The 23,939-nt window shown below is 43.4% G+C and overlaps 1 protein-coding gene across 6 annotated transcripts in view; it reads left to right on the top strand.

Moving 5' to 3' along the window:
• PRKCH (protein kinase C eta) overlaps positions 1-23,939 on the top strand; it is a 232,879-nt gene that overhangs the window by 165,351 nt on the left and 43,589 nt on the right. For 2 of the 6 annotated variants that reach the window (XM_073997490.1, XM_005561436.3), the window contains exon 10: positions 2,460-2,614. In XM_073997490.1, coding sequence (XP_073853591.1) covers positions 2,460-2,614 — 155 coding nt within the window. Of the gene's footprint in view, positions 1-2,459; positions 2,615-8,502; positions 9,905-11,695; positions 11,738-15,016; positions 15,140-23,939 lie in introns of those variants that run through there. The other 4 variants (XR_012415843.1, XR_012415844.1, XM_005561437.3 and 1 more) reach the window with 4 other exon arrangements.

The following is a 23,939-nucleotide window of genomic DNA, read 5'->3' on the forward strand; positions in this document are numbered from 1 at the left end:
GATGAACAGGCTGGTTAACAAAAACATGTAAGACTGACCTCCTTGCCCAGAGATGGTTCAGGGTGGCTTTTCACCTTAGTTTTTACCTCAGGCCGTCTGTGGCCATCCCTCCAAATGGACAGCCACAGCATTGGCATAAAAACTTACTATGCAGATGCAGGTTTTGGGATGTTTCCTGTGTGTGTATATCCCCTGCCCACCCCATTGCTAACCTGCTAATTCCACCTTAATCCTTCCCATTTAGAAAATACAGGACAGCCATTGCTCATCAAAGCTTGTCCCACCCAATTCTGCCTCTCCCCTTGTCAGTCACCCTCAAATGAATGCCAGCAGCTTAGTCAGATGGCTTGCTGTATTTACATAGTTTGCCTGTTGGCTTAGATTGGCCAACCTGAAGAGTTGTCTTGGTGGTGGTGGTTTTTGTTTTGTGAATCTTGCCATTCCTTCTTCACTATTAAATTCTTGCTTCACTTTTAGCAGAAAGAAGTGTTTAATAAATTCAGGGGATTTTTTTTTCCTTCTAATTAAAGCGTTAGTTAAAATAGGGCATATGAGGTCACAAGCCGTGCTTCCTTCTGATAGGGATCTGCGTGGTTACACCAGGGATGCAGTGGGAGCTGAGCAGGAGCACGCACCATGCTCTGCCCATTGTTCAGCTGTGAATGTGTGGAAACACCCTGTGCAAAGCCAGTGGCACTGACAACCACAAATAAAGACAGGTTCAAGACTGGGTGTGGTGGCTCACGCCTGTAATCCCAGCACTTGGGGAGGTTGAGGTGGGAGTATTGCTTGAGCTCAGGGGTTCGAGCCCAGCCTGGGCAATGTAGTGAGACTCCATCTCTACTAAAAATCAAAAAAATGAGCTGGGCGTGGTGGCACATGTCTGTAGTCCCAACTACTCAAGAGGCTGAGGTGGGAGGATTGCTTGAGTCCTGGAGGTCAAGGCTGCAGTGAGCCGAGATCGCGCCACTGCACTTCAGCTTGGGTGAAAGAATAAGACCCTGTCTCCCCTCAAAATAAAGATAGGTTATGCATATCTGCATCCTTTGGTAAAACACCAATTTCCTCACAAAATAATCTCCAATCCCACAAAATGGTATCACGGGTCCCAAGTCAATGGCACTCATCCTGTGGGCCTTAGCTCACGTTTCACTTGCTCAGAGACGTTGTCTGACCCCCAGGCAGGTGACCAGATGTCACACTTCCTCCACTTTTCCTTCACAGGATTTACCAGAATTTGTCGATTTGCTTGTGTCACTTTTTTTTTTTCTTTTTGGAGTAATGTGTTTCTCACACCAAACTCTGTATGGGGAGAGGCTGTGTCTGCTCTACTGTCTATTGGATCTCGCATCTGAACTCAGCACCAGCTAATTAGGAATTTCATAAATGTCACAGGAAGGAGTCAGGAAACCCATTGATCTTAGAGGTGCTTGAAGCAAAACGTTTTACACTTAGATAAATCTTGGATCACTTTTTAAATGAGACCTACACATTTCTTTCATGAAGCAGTCGTGATTTCCATAGCACTTTATTCACACCACTTGCATAGTACTTAGTACACTCCGTAGTGACTTTTATTTTAAGAGTCCACTTTACCTGCTAGGTTGAGAGTCACTTAAAGAGGAGATGGCATCTCGTTCATTTCTACATTCCCACTCTTGACTCAGTCTTTTGAAGGACTGAGTGGTATTTCCAATGTGGATGCTACCATGAGGCTGTCATTTGCCTTTTTTTTTTTTTTTTTGGAGGAAGGAGTCTTACCCCTGTCGCCCAGGTGGGAGTGCCGTGGCACAACCACAGCTCATTGCAGCCTTTACTTCCCAGGCTCAGGTGATCCTCCTGCCTAATTTTTTTTTTTTTTCCTACAGACAAGGTCTCACTATGTGGCCCAGGCTGGTCTTGAACCCCTGGGCTCAAGGGATCCACCCACATAGGACTCCCAAATTGCTAGGATTACAGGCATGAGCCACTGCACCCGGCCTCCACATCTGTTTGACTGACTTGTCTAAAGGGGTGTTCTTTTTCTGTGATTGTTCTCTGCCCACTTGTGAGAACTAGAGCACCTACTAGGTGTCCTTTACTTTGGATAATTAACCCCACATGTTCCAGATTAAAGGCATATACCTTTCGATTTACATTCTCTCTCCAGGTACCTGACCTTTAAGGAACAGAGCTGGAACTCGAATCAAAGGTTTCTGATGCCTTCTGTACTTTTGATTTCATGTAGCAATTCAAGGCTGTGTGGAACTAACTACAGGATATCCAGGTGCTGCTCCGCCCCAGGGCTCTAATCCCACCAGACCTGTTGCACTGCACTCTGACCCATGGTCAGGATGTTTCCTGGAATACATCCACTTGACAGTCTCCTCTCTGTGCCACAGCCCTGGGCAATATGATGCTGATGGAGCTCTAGGTTAATTGCTACACCACATTGGACCCTCTCTTGTGTTTGTATCCAGGATCGTCTGTTTTTTGTGATGGAGTTTGTGAATGGGGGTGACTTGATGTTCCACATTCAGAAGTCTCGTCGTTTTGATGAAGCACGAGCTCGCTTCTATGCTGCAGAAATCATTTCGGCTCTCATGTTCCTCCATGATAAAGGAATCATCTATAGGTGAGTTTTGGTTGCTGCCCTCACTTCTAATTCGCTGCCTCCTCCACTCTCCTGGCATGATCCATCCTTCCACTTCTCATGATAATCAGTTGAAACCTTTTTTGGAATTAAATTCACAGAAGTTTTGTTTTTGTTTTTGTTTTTGTTTTTGAGGCAAGGTCTCACTCCATAGCCTGAGCTGGAGTGCAGTGGCGCAATCATGGTTCACTGCAGCCTTGACCTCCTGGGCTAAGCAGTCCTCCCATCTTGGCCTCCCAAGTAGATAGCTGGGACTACAGGCATGCACCACTACACCTGGCTAATTTTTAATTTTTTTGTAGAGACAGAGGTCTTGCTATGTTGCCCAGGCCTCACAAAGGTTCCAAGGATCCATTAGGATAAATGAATGACAGTAATAAACACTGCCTCCAAACTAAAATTTGCCCCACTTGGTATTCATAAAATAGGCCCAAGAGGCTCAGAAGAGACTATTTATTCATCAATTGGTTCAGCCAGAGTTTATTAAGGACCTGTCATAGCCAAGCCCTGCAAGATGCTAAACACAGTGTTGTTCTCTTTTTTTTCATTTTAACATTTGAAGTGAATCCCTTAACCATGATTCTATTCCATTTTAAGAATCTACACCTTAACTAAAGGGTGTGGCTAACCTGCTCTAAGTTGCTATAAGAAGAATCACAGTCATGTGGAGCATGGCTCACCAGTCAGGAAGTAGGTGAGCCGCTCGTGAGCAGTGTCCTGCATGATAATATCTTCCGTGTGTAGCCCCCTCCCAAATATTATTTGATTCTCCATTTTGTGACACACAATCTTTTGATCATAATATACCATACTTTGAATGGGCTCCAAATCTGCTTGATGTTGTTAAGTCTCAGAATTCAACAGATATCAAATGTAACTTTAGTCAGAGAGAAGGTCAGAGACAGTGAGAAATGTAATAGTGAATGTTAGACAATTTTTATTCTTAAATTTTCCTGGTTTTTTTTTTCTGCTGTCAGTTCCTTCTACTCTTTAAATCATATAACCTAATTGCCACATATGCTCTTTTTTTCTTTTTTATTGTTTTATTTTTTTTTTCTTTTTTTTTTTTTAAGACAGGGTCTCACTATGTTGGCTAGGTCGGTCTTGAACTCCTGGCCTCAAGCAATCCTCCCACCTTGGCCTCCTAAAGTGTGAGCCACCGCACCCAGCTCACATAAACTCTTTTTCTCTTAAGATGCAATTGTTGCTTTCCTTAGAGAAAAATTTTCATATATTAGGGGCATGAATGCCAAAGTAAAGGATTTCCTGATTGAAATTTGCTATTTATTAACCTTGTTAAATGCAGTTCCTTTCATAAACTCATGATAGTATTGACATCATTATTAAATTATAAGAGCTTTAAAAACAGTGAATATTCTTAAATACTGTGGGAGTCAAAACAGGAAGAGAACAAGTAGTAAGTCTCGTAGAGAGAATGCAGTAGGACTGGTGGTTGGTGCTGGAGTGAAGTGGGAAGGCAAGCACTGCACAGCAGGCGTGGCAGGCACCACAGAGGCACTTCCTCTAATTCATTCTCAGTGCAGATCCCCCAGACCTCAACTTCGTACAGTACATTTATCACAGCCTCATGGCACCGTGCAGGAGGGAGGAGGGTGCAGAGCTGGGAACCAGCCTGGATGAGGGCAGTCGGAGCCACCTGTTTGAATGCAGTCCAGGATCTCTGCTCCTTCTTAGGTCACGGGGCTGCTGCAGGTTGATTAGGCAGCCTGTTTTGAGCTTTCTTGACCAGGCTGTGGAGATGAGAGCATTTTTTTCCCACTCTCCACTTTCTTCCCAGTGTATGATTTGTGGAGGTTGCTGGTATGATCTCTGATGGTGAAAGGAATTAAGCGTCCTCCTTGTGCTATCAGATTCTGGGCAGTGAGTTCCATTTTTGTGCTCCTCTCTGCGGCTAATCCAGCCATCTCCACTCCGCATGCCCCAAAGAGAGAGTTTCCACATGTAGTTTAAAAACTGCATATAAGTAATGACTCCCCTACTTGACAGGGACTTCTCTTGCAGATCAAAATAATATTAACAACAAGACCTAAACTGAACACTTGGGCTGGGTGTGGTGACTCACACCTCTAGTCCCAGCACTTTGGAACGCTGAGTGGGGAGGATCACTTGAGCCCGGAAGTTTGAGGCCAGCCGGAGCAACATGAGGAGACCCCTATCTCTATAAAAAATATATATATATACACATATGTATTAAACAAATTAGCCAGGCATGGTGGCAAGCACCTGTGGTCGTAGCTGCTTGGGAGGCTGAGGTGGGAGAATTGCTTGAGCCCAGGAGGTTGAGGCTGCAGTGCGCTGTAATTGTGCCATTGCATTCCAGCCTGGGTGACAGAGCGGACCCTGTGTGTTGATCAATCAATAAATCAATAAAACGAACACTTGTTACAGGAGCAGCTCTTCCCTTGCATTCCTCTGTTAATTCTTCTAACAATATTATTTTATAACAGTAATAGTATCCACATTGTTCAGATGAATAGTTAGGTCTTCCAAAGACTTCATCACCAGACTGGTAACTGGTAGTGAAGTCAGAATTCAAACCATCGTCCTAACCACTGGGCTCTGCTGTCTCCTCAGGGGAGACTTGAGGATTTAGCGTACACTACAGAGTCAGCCTCTTAGTCCTTTTTGGTGATAGGACCACTTCAGTTCCTGAAAATAAGGTAGAGGGGGCAAAAGCAATTCAGTCTTATCTCAAGTTTTCTTGAATCCTCAGAGGCTTTGAGTTGGGCCGAGCAGCGAGCTTGCTTTCCTGCATTGGATGTTACTGCCCCTCAGTCTCCTTGTCTCATTTGTCTCAAAATAGGGTGGGTAGACACTGTAACTTGATGTGGTTTCTGGTGAAGCAGTGTCAGCCCCCATCTTGACAAATTTTATTTCAATTCATGGTATCTGGGATTCGATTCTGAGAATTGATTTTAATTTACTCTTGGACTGGAATCCCATGTTCAGGCTCTAACTGATATGGTTGACTTTGAAGGGAACACATTTAATTAGGATAGATTCAAATGCTATTTTTATCCCGTGGATTTATTTCACAGGATAATTTAATTCCATTCAGTATACTGTCTGGGAACACAGTCTTAAGGATAAGACTTTGAAAGCCAAGTCCTTGGCTTTACACACAGTAAAGGGCACATTTAGGTCACAGAGGGTGTGGATTTGATACAAGAGCCCAGTGAGAAACCTGGGAGTATCAGACAGCCTCGTTTATCATACGTGTCCCAGAAAGCCCTTTATCAGAGCTAAAAAATAATCTCCTCAGAAGATGCCTCTGACCTATCCAAATAGAGCTGTTGTTTGTTTGTTTGGGTTCTTTGAGGGAAGGGAGGGAGAGAGGTGTTTATTTTCCAGCAAATAAAAGATAATACTATGTGCAAGTCACTGTTAAAGAAGGCTTCAGAAGGTAATACCTTAGGCTCCTCTGACATAAATTTCTTCTTTAGCTGCCTGTGCCTATGCAAGAGGACACAGACCAGTAATGTTTGCACGCGTTCCGACTTGTGTTATGACCCTGATTCTCAGATGTATTCACTTGTATCTTGTGGAGGAACAAAAGCCCAGTTCCTGGGAGACTCAGCAAGGGAAGGGCCTGCCCCTCTGCCTTTGGTTGGAAGGTCTGGAACCTGCTGTGGCCCAGAAACCAAGAAGAGTAGGCTGGGAAGGAGGCAGTCACCAAGTCAGTTCTCCTAAGGGGAAAAAAAGACTATTCATTCTTTTGTCCTGGGCTTCTTGGCCAATTGGGAGGCCAGACAGCGCTCATGAATAATTTACTCGTGGTGTTGACTTTTTTCCAGAGTCAAGCCCTACAGAAAAGTTAGGGAAACAGGCCGGGCGCGGTGGCTCAAGCCTGTAATCCCAGCACTTTGGGAGGCCGAGACGGGCGGATCACGAGGTCAGGAGATCGAGACCATCCTGGCTAACACGGTGAAACCCCGTCTCTACTAAAAAATACAAAAAACTAGGCGGGCGAGGTGGCGGGCACCTATAGTCCCAGCTACTCGGGAGTCTGAGGCAGGAGAATGGCGTGAACCCGGGAGGTGGAGCTTGCAGTGAGCTGAGATCCGGCCACTGCACTCCAGCCTGGGCGACAGAGTGAGACTCCGCCTCAAAAAAAAAAAAAAAAAAAAAAAAGTTAGGGAAACAAAGGGGCATGCATCCCATTGACCAAACATCTTTCAGCGTGTTTCATCAACTGTATTAAAGGGAAACTCAGCTGTCATTGACATTTCAACCCCAAACTCCTAAAGCCAGCCAGCACACATTTGATTTGCTGTTTTTGACGAAGTGTGGAATACTGTATCTGAAATATGTTGGGTGAGGAATAGTTTATAGAAGGGCACAGTTTAAATTTCACTTCCTCCTCACCATGTTACGCTTGGGCACATAGCACTTTCCAGCACAGGCTTTTCAACTCGTGAGTCTGACTGCTTTGTGCCTTATGCAGTTGTTGGCATGCTGGGTGCGTGGTAATTAGTGTTTACCCCAAAAGCTGCAAATGCTTCCCGTGGCATTTCGCCATCCCATTTTGCAGATGTGGCCCACAGAGGAAGCTTTTGCCCCACAGAGGCTGACTGCCAACCCTAACATGCTGCGTTCTACTCCCATGATTACATGGCACATTAACTTTTCAACTTTGAGCTGCTGATTTCTCCTCAAATTGAGAGAAAAATGTCTACTTAATTTGACTCTTTTAAAAATTCAGAATTTGGGAAGAGTAACAATCTCATTCCCAAGATTAAGCCCTGTTAAGCTAGTCTCTGAACATAGTTGAGGTATCAGTGAATATACCAATTGCCAACATCATCTAGCTCTTGTTTCTCAAGGTTCATGAGGGTCCACAGGTGCCTCGCTGACTCCGGATAACTCAGCTTGGCGTAGCCTTGCTTGGCAAGTGGCCTTGTCTGTGAGCATCACTTCCTGGTCTAAGAATTCACAAGTGATCTGTTTCCAAATGAATTTGTGTGTTGGGGCCAGGCACAGTGGCCTATGCCTATAATCCCAGCACTTTGTGAGGCCAAGGTGGGCAGATCTGTTGAGTCTAGGAGTTCAAGACCAGCCTGGGCAACATGAGGAGACCCTGTCTCTATAAAAAATACAAAAATTAGGTGGGCATGGTGGTGCACACCTGTGTAGTCCCAGCTACTCGGGAGGCTAAGATGGGAGGATCACTTGAGCCCAGGAGGTGTAGGTTGCAGTGAGCTGAAATTGCGCCATTGCACTCCAGCCTGGGTGTCAGAGTGAGACCCTGTCTCAAAAAAACAAACAAACAAAACAAAAAATTGTGGCCAGTGATGGATTTTACATGCACGAGTTAGTGTACGCTCTCTCTCTCTCTCTGCATTTCGTCCCCTCTGGAAAACTGTGGCAATCTCTCTCTGATTCCCACCTCCTGGGGCCTCTCTTACTCCTCAGTATTTCTTATCAGCAGACTTTGAGTCCCCCAGATGTCTTTCATTTGAGCCTGGAATTTTGGGCTCTTACTGTCACCTCACCTCTGTTGGAATTCAGTTCTGTATTTGTATTCATTCTACTCATTCCAGTGAGGAAAATCTTTTTAGATAAAGATGAAAGTACAATTTAACAACTCTGGTTTCCCTTTGTCATCTGCTAACGTTATTCCTTCTGCTGCAAGAAGTAGGTCTCTTCTCTGTTGATCTGCATACCGCAGAGACTGCTACAAATTGTCATTTGTCGTTTGTACAGTCCTTGTTTATTCAGTACATGCCAGCCATGGGAATGCTCAGCATGTTAGTCACTTTCACATCAGACTTTGGCTGTGAGCCGTCACCTGGGACTGATACTGGCTCTTTGAGCTTTTTAGTCATATGCTTGTCTCCTCTCTTACTTAGCTTGTCATGCCTTGCTGTGCCATGATGGCCTCCTTCAGTGACTGCTCTTCAACTCTCACCAGAAAGTGACCACCATTCCTGACTCCCAAGATCCTTCTTCAAGGGTATGATGGAGAGCTCAGACCTTTCCAGCTGATTAGAGTAGCTCAGCGTTTCCCTCAAATGGAGTCTTCCCTTTCCCCATAGTGAAACTCATCGGCCACTGTTCTGCACCCTTGCACGGCCTCTGGAGATCTTTTAACAAGTATTTGTTGAGCGTCAAACCTCTGCCAAGGATATGGATGTACCGATGAGCAAAAACAAAAATACTCGCCAGTGGAGGGTATGATCCAGTGAGGGAGAAAGATGTCGATCAAATGATTATACCAATAAAAAGTAGCAACCATGACCAGTGCTATGAAGAGGAGAAATACAATGTAATGAATGAGAACGTAGAATAGGGTGATTCTACCCAGTTAGGGAAAGACGGAAGATTTTTATAAGGAAGTGACTCTTGAGCTGAGGTCACAGTAAAGAGGAAAGGAAGGAGCATTTGAGACAGAAGAAACAGCAAACGCAGATAGATGCCCAGTAACAGGAAGGAGTGTGGCAAGGTCAGGGGTTTTTAGAGCAGGCCAGCCTGGCTGGAGTCTAGGAAGCCCATCTTACCTCACTTGGCATTTTATAATCCTACAGTGTTCAGTCAGCTGATCACTCCAAGATTTTATTAGACACTCCTTGTAAATAATTTATTTGAAGGTTAGGTAAGGCCGGTCATGTTACCAGTCCCTGGAGGAGCCATCTATTTACAGTGAGTTCCCTGTGTCTAGGTCTGTGCATTTATACTCAACAATGGGTTTATAAAATATTAGAGCCAGAGGAGACCTCAAAGGTTGCTAAGGGCCAAGCTCTCTTTTACAGATGAGGAACTTCAGGTCTGAAACGTCCAAAAATTGTTTCTCGTAGTGGATATTCTCTTCGGATGACTCATCTGCTGTTTGCTCTCCATCTCCAGGAAAACAAAAGTATGGCTAGAAAATTTTGTTTCAGCCTTCAACTTAGAGCTGACATGAAGAGCGAATCAAGACATTTTGAGGCATTCAACCCTGTTTACTCCATTGCAGTGAGGAAAATCCAGTCGAGATCAGAACGTATCTCCTGAGCTGCCACTTAGTGCCAGATGTTGCGTTAGGAGGTGTAGATACAAGATGAGTAGATGTGATGTCTGCGCTTTGAGGCGCTTTCTGTGGGGTAAGAGAGATAACCATTAATAAGTCATGGCAGCTGGGTTCCAAAACTGGAGCTTGCCCAGGGTATTTTAGGAGCAGAGAGAATGGCCACTTGCCCTGAGATGGATGTTCAGGCAAACTTCCTGGAGGAGGTGAGGCCTGAGCTGAGTGTGAAGAGTTAAAAGTTAAACAAAGATAAGGAGGGTGTTTAGGTAGGGGAGCCAGTTTGAGCAAAGCAGAGAAGTGTGGTGAATGTGTAGTTAAAGTGGAAAACAGCAGGAACTTTGGTAGCACTAGAGCCTGAAGTTTGAGGCATGGGAAAAGGGCAGGCTAGAGGAGGCAGCAGAAATGAAGTGTTAAGCACTTACTGTTCTTGAGATGTTTGAATTCTGGGTCACTTAGGACTTGGCTCCGTTGCCTATCACAGGAAACATAAAAATGACAGTGGCGTAAGCCAGATGAACAGTGCTCTCTCATGTGAAGAGTCTGGAGGTAGGTAGTCCAGCCCCGCCATGGAAGCTCCATGGATTCATTTTGCAACCCAGATTTCTGTGCTTTCTGTTCTGCTGAAGACAAGGTCACCTCCTTGTCTAAATGGTTGCTGAAGAACTAGGAATCATCTCTCTATTCCAGTTCCATGTAGTAAGAAGGGCCAGAGGCGTTCCTCCTAACTGAGTCAGCTCCCTTTAAGGGGTCTCCTGGAATTCCACACAGTACTGACCATGGAATTGGCCAGAACTTGATCGTATGGCTGCATCTAGCTCCAGTGAAGGCCAAGAAATACAGTATTGCAAGTGGCCATGTTCCAGCTAAAAATCAGCATTCCATTATTAAGAAGGGAGAGAATCATTATTTGATAGAAAACTTGCCGTGTCAGACACAAATTCCATGCCAGGGAGTCTGGGCTTTATGGAGCAGGTAACCTTTGAAGAATTCTCGGCAGGTTTTATGACATGAGTGGGCTTATATTTTACATTTATGTGCGGGCAGGGGGCATGGCATGTGTGGACATATGCATGGTAAGTAGCAGCCAGGTTGCAGGCGAGAGGTTCATTTTGAGGCAGTTTCTGTGTTCCAAGTAACAAGATAATGAGGACCTGAACTAAGACAGTGATGGTACAGCTGATGAGAAAGGCATAAGAGATAATAGCAAGTAAAGCTGATAGGACTTAATATTTGGGTGGATTCAGGGTAAAAAAGAAACCGGAAATCATTTCCAGGTGTTTAGCTAGAAGGTTGAGTGGATGGCAGTACCATTAGCTAGGAGAGATCATGTGCCTGGGAAGAAGTCTAGGCAAAAGAGGAAGAAGTTTTAGAAAGGTTGTATGACAGCTACCTGAGGCATTCTCCAGTGGAGATGCTCCGTGGGCAGGGGGATAGGAGTCTGAAGCTCAGTGAAGAGGATGGGCTGAAATTAAATATTTTCAAGTCATCAGGACATAGCTGTTAGTTGAGACCACGAGACTGGATGAGGTCACCCAATAGGAGTCTCTTAAATGGAACAGTGCGAGTCAAGGATAGAACCCTGGGGAACCAGACTCCATTAGAAATCTGCCTAAATTTGGCTCCAGGGTTATAGAAACAATTGGTATGTTCATCATTTAGAGTAAGTATCCCCAAAGTGCCAGTCTATTAGAAATATAATTCCATAAAAGTGTAGAAAAAGATCACTTACTTTAAAGTATGTGTGTGATGCTGCATGTATTCTTCCTACTGAAAGAATGCTGGACGTGGTTTTCAGAAGCCCTGCATGCTAGACCCAGCCCTGGTCCTGGGGATGTGGACAGGTTGCTGAATGCCCCTAGCCCTTTGGCCCATCTGTACAGTGGGGGTGCCATTGACATAGCTTCCCAGCAGGGTCCTTGTAAAACTCAAATCAGATGGAAGTGCAAATGCAAATGCTTTTTGGAACATGCCATGTCAATGTAAGAGGTTATCTTTGCATATGTGCTGTCACCTGATTTGGGATTTCTTTGTATCCATAGGCATAGGCAGCAATTATCCTCAAGACACTGCCTGAATAACAGGTAATTCTTCATAGAAATTGGAGTTTTAGCTTGTAAAAATCAACCTTTTGAAGACTAGTCTCTGTAGTAAACTAACTCTGGTCATGCTTTTCTTTGAAACCAAATCATTTTCTCTGTATTTCCACAATATTTTGAAATGGCAAGTGATTGATATACTTACCACGTACTTACCGTAAACCCTTGAGATAATTTTTTTAGGAAGTCCTAGGGCATATGTGACAGTTTGTACAACCTGAAGACTAGACTCTGGCATTTTGTTTCAATTTCAACAGTTTCTAATGTTTAGGGGAAGCAGTTGACCTCATTTTGAGTTTACGCCTTCTGGTATTAAAGCAGATGTTTGATGGTTAATTTAAGAGGAGATTCAAGAACTTTTTCAGACCATTAGTGGGGTGAACATCCTGAGGGTGTAATCCCAGTAATGCAGTTTCTCAAAGGACCCAACTTTATAACAGATAGAAATTTAAGCCCTGGGACACCTTGATCATTTTTCTGTACTTCATATATTAAACCAGAATGCTCATCCTGGTTTGGCATCATCAGGGTTTGGCCTTTTCATCAGTGAAGGCTATTTGGAACTAATTGATAAATGTGTTAGTGGCTTTCACCAGCTAATGAAACCAGGCCACCAGTTTTCCTCTTCTTCCCACCAAATTGACCAAGCAACGAATTGCTTCATTATAATTACAGACAATCTTGGATTTATTTGCTGAGCAAGAAAAATACAGTCATTTAATCTTTATATATTAAGTGAACACAACCATTTGTAAAAAGTAATTGAATTGTACAGTTAAACAAATGTTTATGAAAAGTCGACCCAACGCAAAGCTTTGTCAGGCTCTCAGGGAGTAAAAGAAAAATAAAGGCAGGTCCTGCCCTCGAGCTTGGGGTGTTTGTTCTTTCCGTTAACAAATCATTTTTTTTGTTGTTGGGCACTCACTGTGTGCCAGACACTGCTGTGAGCTCTGGAAAAATACAGGAAATAAAACAGACAAAACCCCCTCCTCTCAGGGAGCTTAACTTCTAGCACAAGTAGTTGGACAAAATATAGAAAGAAGACAAAAGTAGGACAAAAGAAGAAAATATATTGAATGTTAGGGTGATTCAGCATGTGGATAAAAGCTTGGTAAGAGCAATATAAAATTCAGGAACAAAGATTTACGGTTTGACATAGAGATTTTTAAAAGCTTCTCTGATAAGGGACATTTGAGCAGATGAACAAAGACCTAAGGATGGGAGGAGACAGCTCCATGTGAACATCTGGGAGAAGAGTGTTCTAGGCCGAGTCCTTGGAGGGAGAGTGTGCAGGGGGATCAAGGAGCAGCAGAGGAACCAGTGGGCTGGAGCAGATGAATTCGGGTGTCATGGGGGTCGAGGGCCCAAACCTTTTTTTTTTTCCTTTCCACAACACAGAATGCTAACCACATGTGTTGAGCATTTGTCCTGTAAGGATAGATTCCTCTGTTCAATTGTAGCTTCTGTATGACAACTGTATCCTTATTTTACAGACAAAGGTAAGTGACATTATCCTATATTTGAGGCTCTGGGAAGTGAAAGGACTTGTTCAAGGTAACACAGTATGTGGTGGAATCTACAATGCCACTCCGTGATATCCTTTTGAATCCATGCAGGTGCTGAGTGCCCTCACCCATCAGGCCTTTCCCCACGCATTTTCCTCTGCTTAGAATGCTGCCCCATCTCTTTGCCAAGCTTCCAGCTACTAATCCTTGCAGTCTCAGCTTAGTCATCACCTCCTCTGAGAAGCCTTTCCTGGACTCCCCTACCCTCCGGATTCCATCTAGGTTAGGTGCCCCCTCTGCCCCCATGGCATCCTGTGGAACCCTTCCCTTAGTGCTTTCCATAGGCTGTTCCCCTCAGCACGTGGGCTCATGAGGGCAGGGACTGTGACTGTCCAAGCCCACCCCCTAGGACAATGACAGGAATGTTAGATGTTCTTAGGTGTTCATGGAATTGACCAACGCCTCAAAGTCTATGCTTTTTCTATTTTAAGGTGACAGGTTAGGACTGAGAGTACATTATGATTGCTACCATTTATTGAGCACCTACTATGAGCCAGGCTCTGTTCTGAGCTCTCTGCATTAACCCACCTACTCCTCATGACAGCGCTATGACATGACACTCAGGTTGGGGAGAGCTGCCCATTGATTGTCTTATTCTGGCCCAAACCCATGATTTTCTCAGAACTCAGAGCAGTCTTTTTAAAATAAAGCCTTCTGAAAAGTTTCTCTGATTGACTGAAAAGCATGTTTGCACATCTGTAGTAGTGATGCATTTGCATCCTCATATGTATTTATTTGGATCCATCTTTGATTCTTTCCTTAGAACAGATTCCTGGAAAGGCACACACATTAATGACTTTTAGAGCTGGCATTGTGGATAAGAGCTGGGGCTCCTGAGTAGAATGGACCTTGGTGTTTCCAGTCTTGGTTCTGCCACTTCTCAGTTGTGGGATCTTGATCAGGTTACTTTACCTCTCTAAGCCTCAGTTTCTTCAATGGTAAAATGGAAGTCCTGGAAATACCTGAGAGTAGTTGTTAGAATTAAGTTTGTGGTGTGGAGGTGCATGTAAAGCCTTTAGCCCAGGGCCTGGTATGTACTACATGCTCAGTGATGTTCACTTTTTAAACATTCTGTCTGCTACCACTTTTGGAAAAAGCATCAAACACATGTTCCAGTGACAGGTATTGGTGCTGTCTTTCTAGTTCCCCTCATAGATCTTAAGTGCACAATTGGATACATTTTGACGTATGTACACATTGTGTAATCCATACTCCAAATACTATACAGAACATTTCTGTCATCCTAGAAAGTTTCTTAGTACCCCTTTCAGTTAGTCCCCAAACACCCCCATAGGCACCCAGTGATTCTGTGTTGATATTGTAGACTGTGGATATCCACATTGAAACTATTGAACTATTGAGTGTCTTGAAAGTAGAATTGCTTCTCAGGAGTGTCCTTTTCAGTATGAGAGGATGGGTTCTTTAAACTGACTACATGAGTGTAATGGCAGTTGTGATCAGAAGAGACTACCCAAAGAAAGATTTCATCCCATCAGTCAGTTTTACTTTCTGTAGAGAAAAATAATTACAGGAGGATAAATACCAAGCACATCAACAGTGGTTGTCTGAGGTAATATAGGTGATTTTTATTTTCTTTTTGATGGTTTTCAAATGTTCTGTATTGAACAAATGTTGTCTTTTTATCATTAAAAAAAATGCTATCTTATTTATTTGTTTGTTTGTTTGTTTGTTTATTTAGAGATGGAGTCTCACTCTGTCACCCAGGCTGGAGTATAATGGCTTGATCTCAGCTCACTGCAACCTCTCCTCCTGGGCTCAAGCGATTCTCCTGCCTCAGCCTCCCAAGTGCCTGGGATTGCAGGTGTGCACCACCACACTCAGTTAATTTTTGTATTTTTAGTAGAGATGGGGTTTCACCATGTTGGCCAGGCTAGTCTTAAACTCCTGACCTTAAATGATCCCCTACCTGGGCTTCACAAAGTGCTGGGGTTACAGGCGTGAGCCACTGCACCTGGGCGAAAATGCTATTTTAGAAGTGATCTCATGTGATACTATGTTTTTCAACATGATGTCAGAAATTGGTAACCTGCTGTTTTATCAGTTAAGTTCTGTCAAGCCCCAACCTCATGCTGTGACCACTGCTTGTCTGTAAAACCCAGTTCTATGGAAGTCACAAAGTCATTGTTTTAGTCTGCTCAGGCTGCCATAATAAATACTACAGACTGGATTCCTTGAACAGAAATGTATTTCTCACAGCTCTGGAGACTGGGAATTCCAAGATCTGGGTGCTGGCCAATTTGGTTCCTCGTGAGGGCTCTCTTTCTAACTTTTAGGTGGCTGCCATATTGCTGTGTTCTCATGTGGTGAGGGGATGGAGAGAGTACAAACTTTCTGGTGTCTCTTCTTATAAGGTCACAAATTCCATCATGAGACCTCACCTTTGTGGCCTCATCTAGCCCCAGTTATTTCCCAAAGGCCCTACCTCCAAATACGATCACATTAGAGCTTAGGGCTTCAACATATGAATTCTGGCAGGACACAAAACATTCAGTCCATCACAGTCATTCATTCATACATGTGTTCAGTGTTTTCTGTTACATTAAGCAATGTGTTTTGAAGCTATTTGGTTTGATAGTGCAAAATCTACCTGGAAATGATTTTAGCCCTCAGGAAAACTGCTCCTGCTACAGTGGAACACACAGTAGACGGGCACGAGAGAAGAGCCACGGATTAGACCGAGGCGTTGTCATGCATTTGGCTCATTAAGCCATGCATGTTAGTCTTGGAGCTCTATTTTGAGGTGTGTTGTGACCAAATCCTTCTCCTAGATCCCAGTACTTAAGCCTGGCAGGAAAAAAAGCTGAGTGCACTGTGGTTTTAGAGTGTACTTTTTGATAATAAATAGTTTGCAGCATGTCCCTGAAAGGGGAATTTTTTCCTTTGTCTTGCAAATGTCAAATTGTACTTTTCTGTAAACTTCCTAAGTACAAATGTAAAGAGGTACAAGTGCCCTGTTGCTCTTTGGTGAAAATGCTCCCACATGATGAATTTCTCAGCTGAGTTGCAAAGAGAAGTTAGTGAAACCTGACAGGCAAACTACCCCACACCCTGGAGAACAGTGTCCTGGGGGTGTCTGGTTTGCTAGATGTGTGGCTGGTGCAGCAATGGGAAGGTGGCGGTTTGACTGCCTGGCCTCTCGCATCTTGCTCCTCCGTTTTTACTGCTCCTCAGACCTCTGGAGTAGCCATGTAAGCCTGCACTTTCGTGAACAGAGTTGCTGGTCTACCCTGCTCTTGGCATTTGCATCAAAATTTACTGTGTTCCACTGACAAAATTCTAGAATCTTGAAGTTGGAATGGAGTTCAAAGTTGTATACCCCTCTTCTTTCAAAGCGTGAATATCTAACATCTGCCATACAGTCATTTTTTTTCTGTACTTAAATGCCTATGGGCAAAGAGGAACTTGCTTCCTCCATTTTCAGGGATCTACGACTTTTGGAAATTTCACCTTTCTGTTGACTCAAACAGTGTTTCCCGGTAGCTTCAGTTCACTGGTTCTGGACCACCTATAAGGGGTAGACTTAAAAAATACAACTCTCTTACAAGAAAGCTGTGGAGATATGTGACGTCAGTCTGGGCCTCCCAATCTAGTTTACCTGTCAACGAAGGAAATGCTATTAGCCTGATAGTTGCTCATTCTGGCTGTTTCTTCAGGATTACTGTTTTCTCAGTAATCCATAAACCATCCATGTTATGCATTCTAGATGCTTGGGTCAGTATCCAGTTGACTTGTCACATTCTTCTCTTATGAAATCAGAACTATCTGAACTAGCAGTTGGCTAACTGAACTGAGTTATGTTATTATAGCTCATGTTACTTCTTTTGGGTAAGACTTGGTCTTTTTTTTTGAGACAGGGTCTCCCTCTGTTGCCCAGGCTGGAGTGCAGTGGTGCAATCACAGCTCACTGCAGCCTGGACCTCCTGGACTCAAACCATCCTCCCACCTCAGCCTCCCAAGTATCTGGGACTACAAGTGCGTGCCAGCACATCCAGCTAATTTTTGTAATATTTTTAGAGATGGGGTCTCACTGTGTTGCCCAGGCTGGTCTGGAACTCCTGGGCTCAAGCACCCCTCCAACAGGGGCCTCCTAAAGTGCTGGGATTGCAGCGTGAGCCACCATGCCTGTCCTTGGTCTTTAATTGGATATTGTTGATGCTGACTATAGAGTAGCAAGCATGGTAGAAAGTTAATTGGTGTGGTGATCTCAAAAAAGGGTATTTAAAGTTTCCTGTTGTGAGGATTTCAGGAATTTAATCCCTGCATCTATCTGAGAGTATAGCTTCAGCCTCTACATGCACATGAAAATAGAGAAGGTAGTCATAAATCCCGGAACTAAGGATCTCTGTGCACAGCCCACTCTGCAAAGTGGATATTTTCCTCTCAGGTCAATCTGTGACTTGCCCAAGGGTGAATTACCAAAGATGAAACACGGGCTGAGCACAGGGGTGGGAATGGGGGAGACAAGGACATCACTTTTGGATATGTCAAAGTAGAGGTACCTCTGGAACTCCTTCAAATGGTCCATCTCAAAGTTGTAAATACCCAGCTAATGTTTAAGATTGTGGCCACAGACTCAGGTTGATTGCATGGAATAGCATGAAAATGAGACAGTATTGGCTTACAGTTAAGAACAAGGCTTTGAAGTCATGCTTAGATTTAAAACTTACCCCTACAGTGTACTATAATTCTGTGATACTGTACAAACTCTTTAATTCTCTAAGTCTCAGTTTCTTCATCTACATGAGGATGACAGTACTATCTATTCCATGGGGTTACTGTGAAAATTAATTCATGTGGCTTGCTTATTCCAGTGTCTGACATCAGTGAATCCTCCATATACATTATCAGTTGTTAAGAAGAAGAGTGATCCAGGGGAGGAAATTAAACAATGAATTTACTTGAAAGACAGATTCCATAAGGAAATTGTTGAATAAATTATGGTTATACCCATACTGTGGAATATTTTGCAACAATTAAAAGAAATAATACATTAGATCTACATATATTGACCTGGATGGTTTGTCCCTGATAGACAAATAAATGAAAAAAAGAAAGAGGGGTGTGTGCTTATTTTAATCCCATTAAAAGTAGTAGCAAAAGCCATCTGAACAAAGACATGTATGTGGGGAAAGTTGTAGAACAGAAACAAAAGTTTGAGATGGGTTGAGTGGTTATTTTTCATTATGTATCTTATATTGTCTGATTGTGGTGAGAATGTGTTAACTTTTTTGAGGATAAAATTTTTAAAAGGAAATAAGCCAAAGGACTGAGTGGTGGGTCGTGGAAGAAGAGAAATCAGCCAGCGAGGTGTGAGAGGCAGTAGATGGGCAGGGAAGAGACGTATGCAGGACAGTACAGCATTAAACACCAAGCATCTCATACGTTTCCTCATTTGTCATGGCTACGTAAGGGCTTATATCTTGAGCTCTTCTTGTTCGTTTCATTTGTTATCCCTCAATTTCTGGCACAGGGCATGGCAATATTTCTTTTTTCTTGTCTTCATTTCTGTTTTATTTCTAGCAACTGAGCCAACATTTGTCTGCAGGAATTCATGGTGGGGAGATAAATGATAAGAAGATGGGTGGAAACACAGTATCATTTATTGACTAAAGAGCAATGTCACTTTAATTTAATTGTAAAATGTAAATTAATGCATATACATAAAAAGGACATTTTTAGCTCTTCTAAAATGATTACAGTGAATGCTAAATCCTCTTCATACCCTTGTACCCAGCCTCTCAATTCCTCTTCCTCGAGACATGTCCTTACATGTCCTTCCAGAAATGGTCTATGCATATGCAAGCTCTGCATTTGAATGTCTCCTGTTGAAAAACAAATGGTGGTATATTATCTACTTGAAGAACAGAGATTTTTTTCCCTAAGTCTTTAGAGAGATGAAATCTAAACCCTTAAAAAAAAGTAATAGGTAGGCAATCTTTTCTTTTTTTCTTTTTCTTTTTCTTTTTTTTTTTTTTTTTGAGATGGAGTCTCACTCTGTCACTCAGGCTGGAGTGCAATGGCATGGTCTTCACTCACTGCAACCTCCGCCTCCCGGGTTCAAGTGATTCTCCTACCTCAGCCTCCTGAGTAGCTGGGACTACAGGCACATGCCACCACACCCGGCTAATTTTTGCATTTTTAGTAGAGATGGGTTTCACTATGTTGGCCAGGGTAGTCTCTAACTCCTGACCTCGTGATCTGCATGCCTCAGTCTTCCAAAGTGCTGGAATTACAGACATGAGCCACCACGCCCAGCCAATCTTTTCTTTTATCAGAAGGGCCTGTGGGTGACAGTTCAAGTCCTGTAAATAATTCTGCTATCTCTTGTTGGAGAAACTGCTAGTTTTTTCAGATCATGCAACAGTCTTATAAATGTTTATTGCAGTTACAAGCTACAAAGAAAGATTTTTTCCGGTACTACTGCTCCAGGTAGAGCAGTTGCACCGGTCATTATTTATAACTGGATTAAAGAGTAGCAGCACATACTTCTACCGTGGTTATAGAGTGCCTTCTGTTGTGCAGAGTGGAGTGCTTGTTCACCAGGGAGTTCTCAAACACCTTTCTCTATAGGCACTGTCCCAAATGCTGTCAAGAGAGAAAAAATTAAAAATGAGCTCCTGCCCTCTAAGAGCAGGTGGGAGCAGCCCCAAATCTTGCAAATGAAGCAAGAGGGGGTATTCAGTCTTTAATCCAAGCAGCTAGAAGCTTGCCTCTCCCAAGTTCACCCAGTGAGGATTTTAACACTCCTTTGACAAAGAAATGGGGCCGAGCAGCAGAGGAAGGCAGGTGACACCGAGTCATGAAATTCACCCTTTCGAGCCCTTCCTGGGGGATCTGTGGCTCTTGGGTTGATTCTTGAAGGAAAGGGATGAATGAAGGAGAGGAAGGGAAGCAGGCTTTTATGTATTTATTTATTTATTTATTTTTAAATTTTTATTTTTTTTAATTTTATTTTATTTTATTTTATTTGACTCCTACACAGAAGATGGAATTGAGAAAAATACACTGTGGCAGTGAAATCAACTTACAAAACTGAGGAGGAAAATTTTGACAAAAGCAAACCCAAAATCTGATTACTGTGGGGCTGTCCATTTTATTGCTGCACCAGGGAGCAGGGTAGATACTATTTTGGCCTAAAGAACACTGAAATTTTGTTTTCTCATTTGCAAACAGACAGGTTCAAACTCGTCAGAAGCCGTAACTGAGTTTCCTTGTGACTGATTTGTATGTGTGTTAGTGGTTTGGTTTTTTTTTTTTTCCTGTAAGAATCTGGTTGAGTAATTCAGAAGGTTAAAAAACAACAAAACAGAAATAAGTGAGAAAAGTTAACTGAGGTCTCCCACATATGCCGGGAAGGTGCCCACAGACTGGCAGAATCTGTGCAGTCTTTGTCTGCTTCTGCCTATGCAAATACTAAGCCGCGCTCAACAGAGCTTGAGCGTTGTATCTGTTCAACTGCCATTTAAGAAATAGGACTCTGTTCTCGACAGCTTATTCCTTGGGGTTTCAGAATGTAAAATATGAAGTGTGTATAATCACAGGCCAGGTTCCCAGCATTTCTCGGCATTTCAGCTTTGGCAGCAGGAATGGGAAAAACTGAAGGTTTTATGGCCAGGAAGGCTGAGTGTAATCTTTGTTCTGTGGCGCTAGGAAAGGAAGTGAGTCTGTTACAAAGCGCTTTACCTCTGAAGCATGGCTCAGGGGCAGCTGTGCTTTGTGCCATATATTCTGTTTTCATAAAAAGAAGGAGGTAGAGTCGAGGGCTTACCATGCAGAGTATTTTCACAATATCTCACTTGATATATCATCCAGGGAAAGTGACCTGTGTTATACTTTTTGTTTTAAGATTTAACTCTAGAATCAAAAACTTACCGGAGAAGCTCAAGATACTTTACTTTGCAAGAATTAATTCTCAATATAAAAACTCATCAGAGTTCAAGATAAGAAGAGTTCTATAAACAACACATTTTAAATGGAAGAATTATTTTTAAAATTGTTTTAACTTTGAATGAGCTTAGATTAACTTACCTGGTGCAGAGGTAGGTCAGACCCCATGTCATCATTTGCCCAGAAAAGTCCAAATTTGCTCCCATAATCCCCCTTCATGACCCCTTTTACTCTCAGAGGCCCATTTTTTTAATTGGGGTGTTTTGTTTTTTTTTTTCTTGAGACAGTCATGCTCTGTTGCCCAGACTGGAGTGCAGTGGTACTCCACTGCAACCTCCACCTCCTGGGTTCAAGCCATTTTCCTGCCTCAGCCTCCCAGGTAGCTGGGATTACAGGTGCTCACCACCATGCCCGGCTAATTTTTGTTATTTTTAGTAGAGATGGGGGGTTTCACCGTATTGGCCAGGCTGGTCTTGAACTCCTGAATTCCAGTCATCTACTCACCTCGGCCTTCGCAAGTGCTGGGAGTAGAGGCATGAGCCACCGCACCTGGCCATCTGAGGCCCATTTTGGATGGTACACTGCATGGTCATCCTACAAAGGGGTATCTGCATTTCTACTTTTTTTTCTTTAAGATGGTAGAACCAAACCAAAAAGGGTGTTTTTACAAATTGAGAGGGGTCCCTCTGTAGGACGGGAATTTCTCCAGCATTTTCCTTTGATGGAGTATTCTCCTCTCATTCAGAAATTGGAAATTTAGTAACTAAAGCATTAGGAACAGATTTTTTTTTTTTAACATCAGTCACTACCTTAGTTTCAAAGACACATTGGAGGAAATTGCCTTTCCTTTATGCCTCTTGTTTTATGTCCTTTATGTATGACATTAATATATTTACATGAGGTATAAATTTGTCTGTAGCCATAACTTCATGGGTTTGCATTCATTTATTAATCCATCCATGCATTCAGTCATTTATTTACTCATTCAACAAATGTTCATTGAGACCTATTTTTTGCGTAGGGATATAGCAGTGACCACAATAGGCCGCTCACTGCCCACAGGAAGGAGGCATTCTAGCGTAAGCACACAAACAAGTAAAAGTAATTACCAATTGTGAAAGTTACATGGAAGGAAATAAGTGAGCTTTTATTTGTGGTTTTATTTCATAGAGCTGAAGGAAGTGAAGAGACAGATACCTTTCTCCCCACTTCTTTCACTGTTGAATGTCTAAAGTGTTTCTTACTCCATTTGGACTACTGTGACAGAACACTATAGATTGAGTGGCTTGTAAACAACAGAAGATTATTTCTCACTGCTCTAGAGGCTGGAAAATGCAAGGTCAAGGTACCAGCAGATTTGGTGTCAGGTGAGGGCCTGCTTCTTGGTTCGTGGATAGCTGCCTTCTCGCTGTGTCTTCACATGGTGGAAGCAGTGAGAGAGCTCCCTAGAATTTGATTTCTTTTCTTTTCTTTTTTTTTTTTTTTTTTTCCGAGATAGAGTCTTGCTCTGTCACCCAGGTTGGAGTGCAATGGTATGATCTCGGCTCACTGCAACCTCCACCTGCTAAGTTCAAGTGATTCTCCTGCCTCAGCCTCCTGAGTAGCTGGGATTACAGGCATGCGCCACCACGCCTGGCTAATTTTGTATTTTTAGTAGAGACGGGGTTTCTCCATGTTGGTCAGGCTGGTCTCGAACTCCTGACCTCAGGTGATCCACCCGCCTCGGCCTCCTTAAGTGCTGGGATTACGAGCATGAGCCACCTCACCCAGCCGGATTTCTTTTCTAAGGGCACTAATCCCATTCACAAGGGCTTTACCTTCATGACCTAGCCACCTCCCAAAGGACCCACCTCCAAATACAGTCACATTGAAGGTTAAGTTTCAACATACCAATTTTGGGGATACATAAACATTCAATCTATAACAGTATTTTTTCTGGGGTTTCAAACTCAAATACCTTCAGAGTGGAGGCCAATGAGGACACTCCTGTCTCACGGTTCTAAGCAGAGGGGACTGGCTTATCCATTCACCTAAAGCTCAGTTAAGAAAGGTGAGGAGCCCCAGGCCAGACCCGCAGGAAGTGTCCTCAGGTTGCATTTGGCTCTGGTCATGCATTCACTTTTTCCAGAGTCCTCAGGTATACTTTAGTTCCACATCAACGCCTGCCAGGCCTGGTTCAGTCCTACATTTCAATAGGTCCCCTTGTGGGTCTCAGAGAAAAAGAGAGCAGCGTTAGAATTTTACTACCACGGTGAGTTTTTCCACTTCACTTTGGAAACATTGAGCTATTCCTACGCAGTTTGGATGACAGAAATACTGTGCTCAGTGTAATCTACTGGAAAATCTGAGTGCTTGGGAAAATGTCAGGAATACTGTCTTTTGTCATGGAATTTCTCCGTATTGCGGCGGTACTTCAGTGTGAGTCAGCAGGAGGAACTTCAGTGCACCAAGCAGGCCTCACGTCAGTGGGGCTGCACGTCCCAGCTCTGATTGAAGTCGGGGGGTGGGTAAGTGGTGTCCCAGCCAGTCCAGGGATGGGGGCTCTTTCTAGTGTGCAGTGCTGGCCTTCCTGAACCAAATGTGAACCCCCCAGGCTCTCCCATGAGTTTCTCTGGAAAGCTCATCTTCTCTTCTTCTTTAGCCAACCCCTCCCCCTGCCACTCTTCCAGAAAGTTTCTCTTCAGACTTCCATGAAGGATGGAAGCAGCCCTGAA

This window comes from Macaca fascicularis, chromosome 7 (genome assembly GCF_037993035.2).
Source record: "Macaca fascicularis isolate 582-1 chromosome 7, T2T-MFA8v1.1".
Classification (NCBI taxonomy): Eukaryota; Metazoa; Chordata; class Mammalia; order Primates; family Cercopithecidae; genus Macaca; species Macaca fascicularis.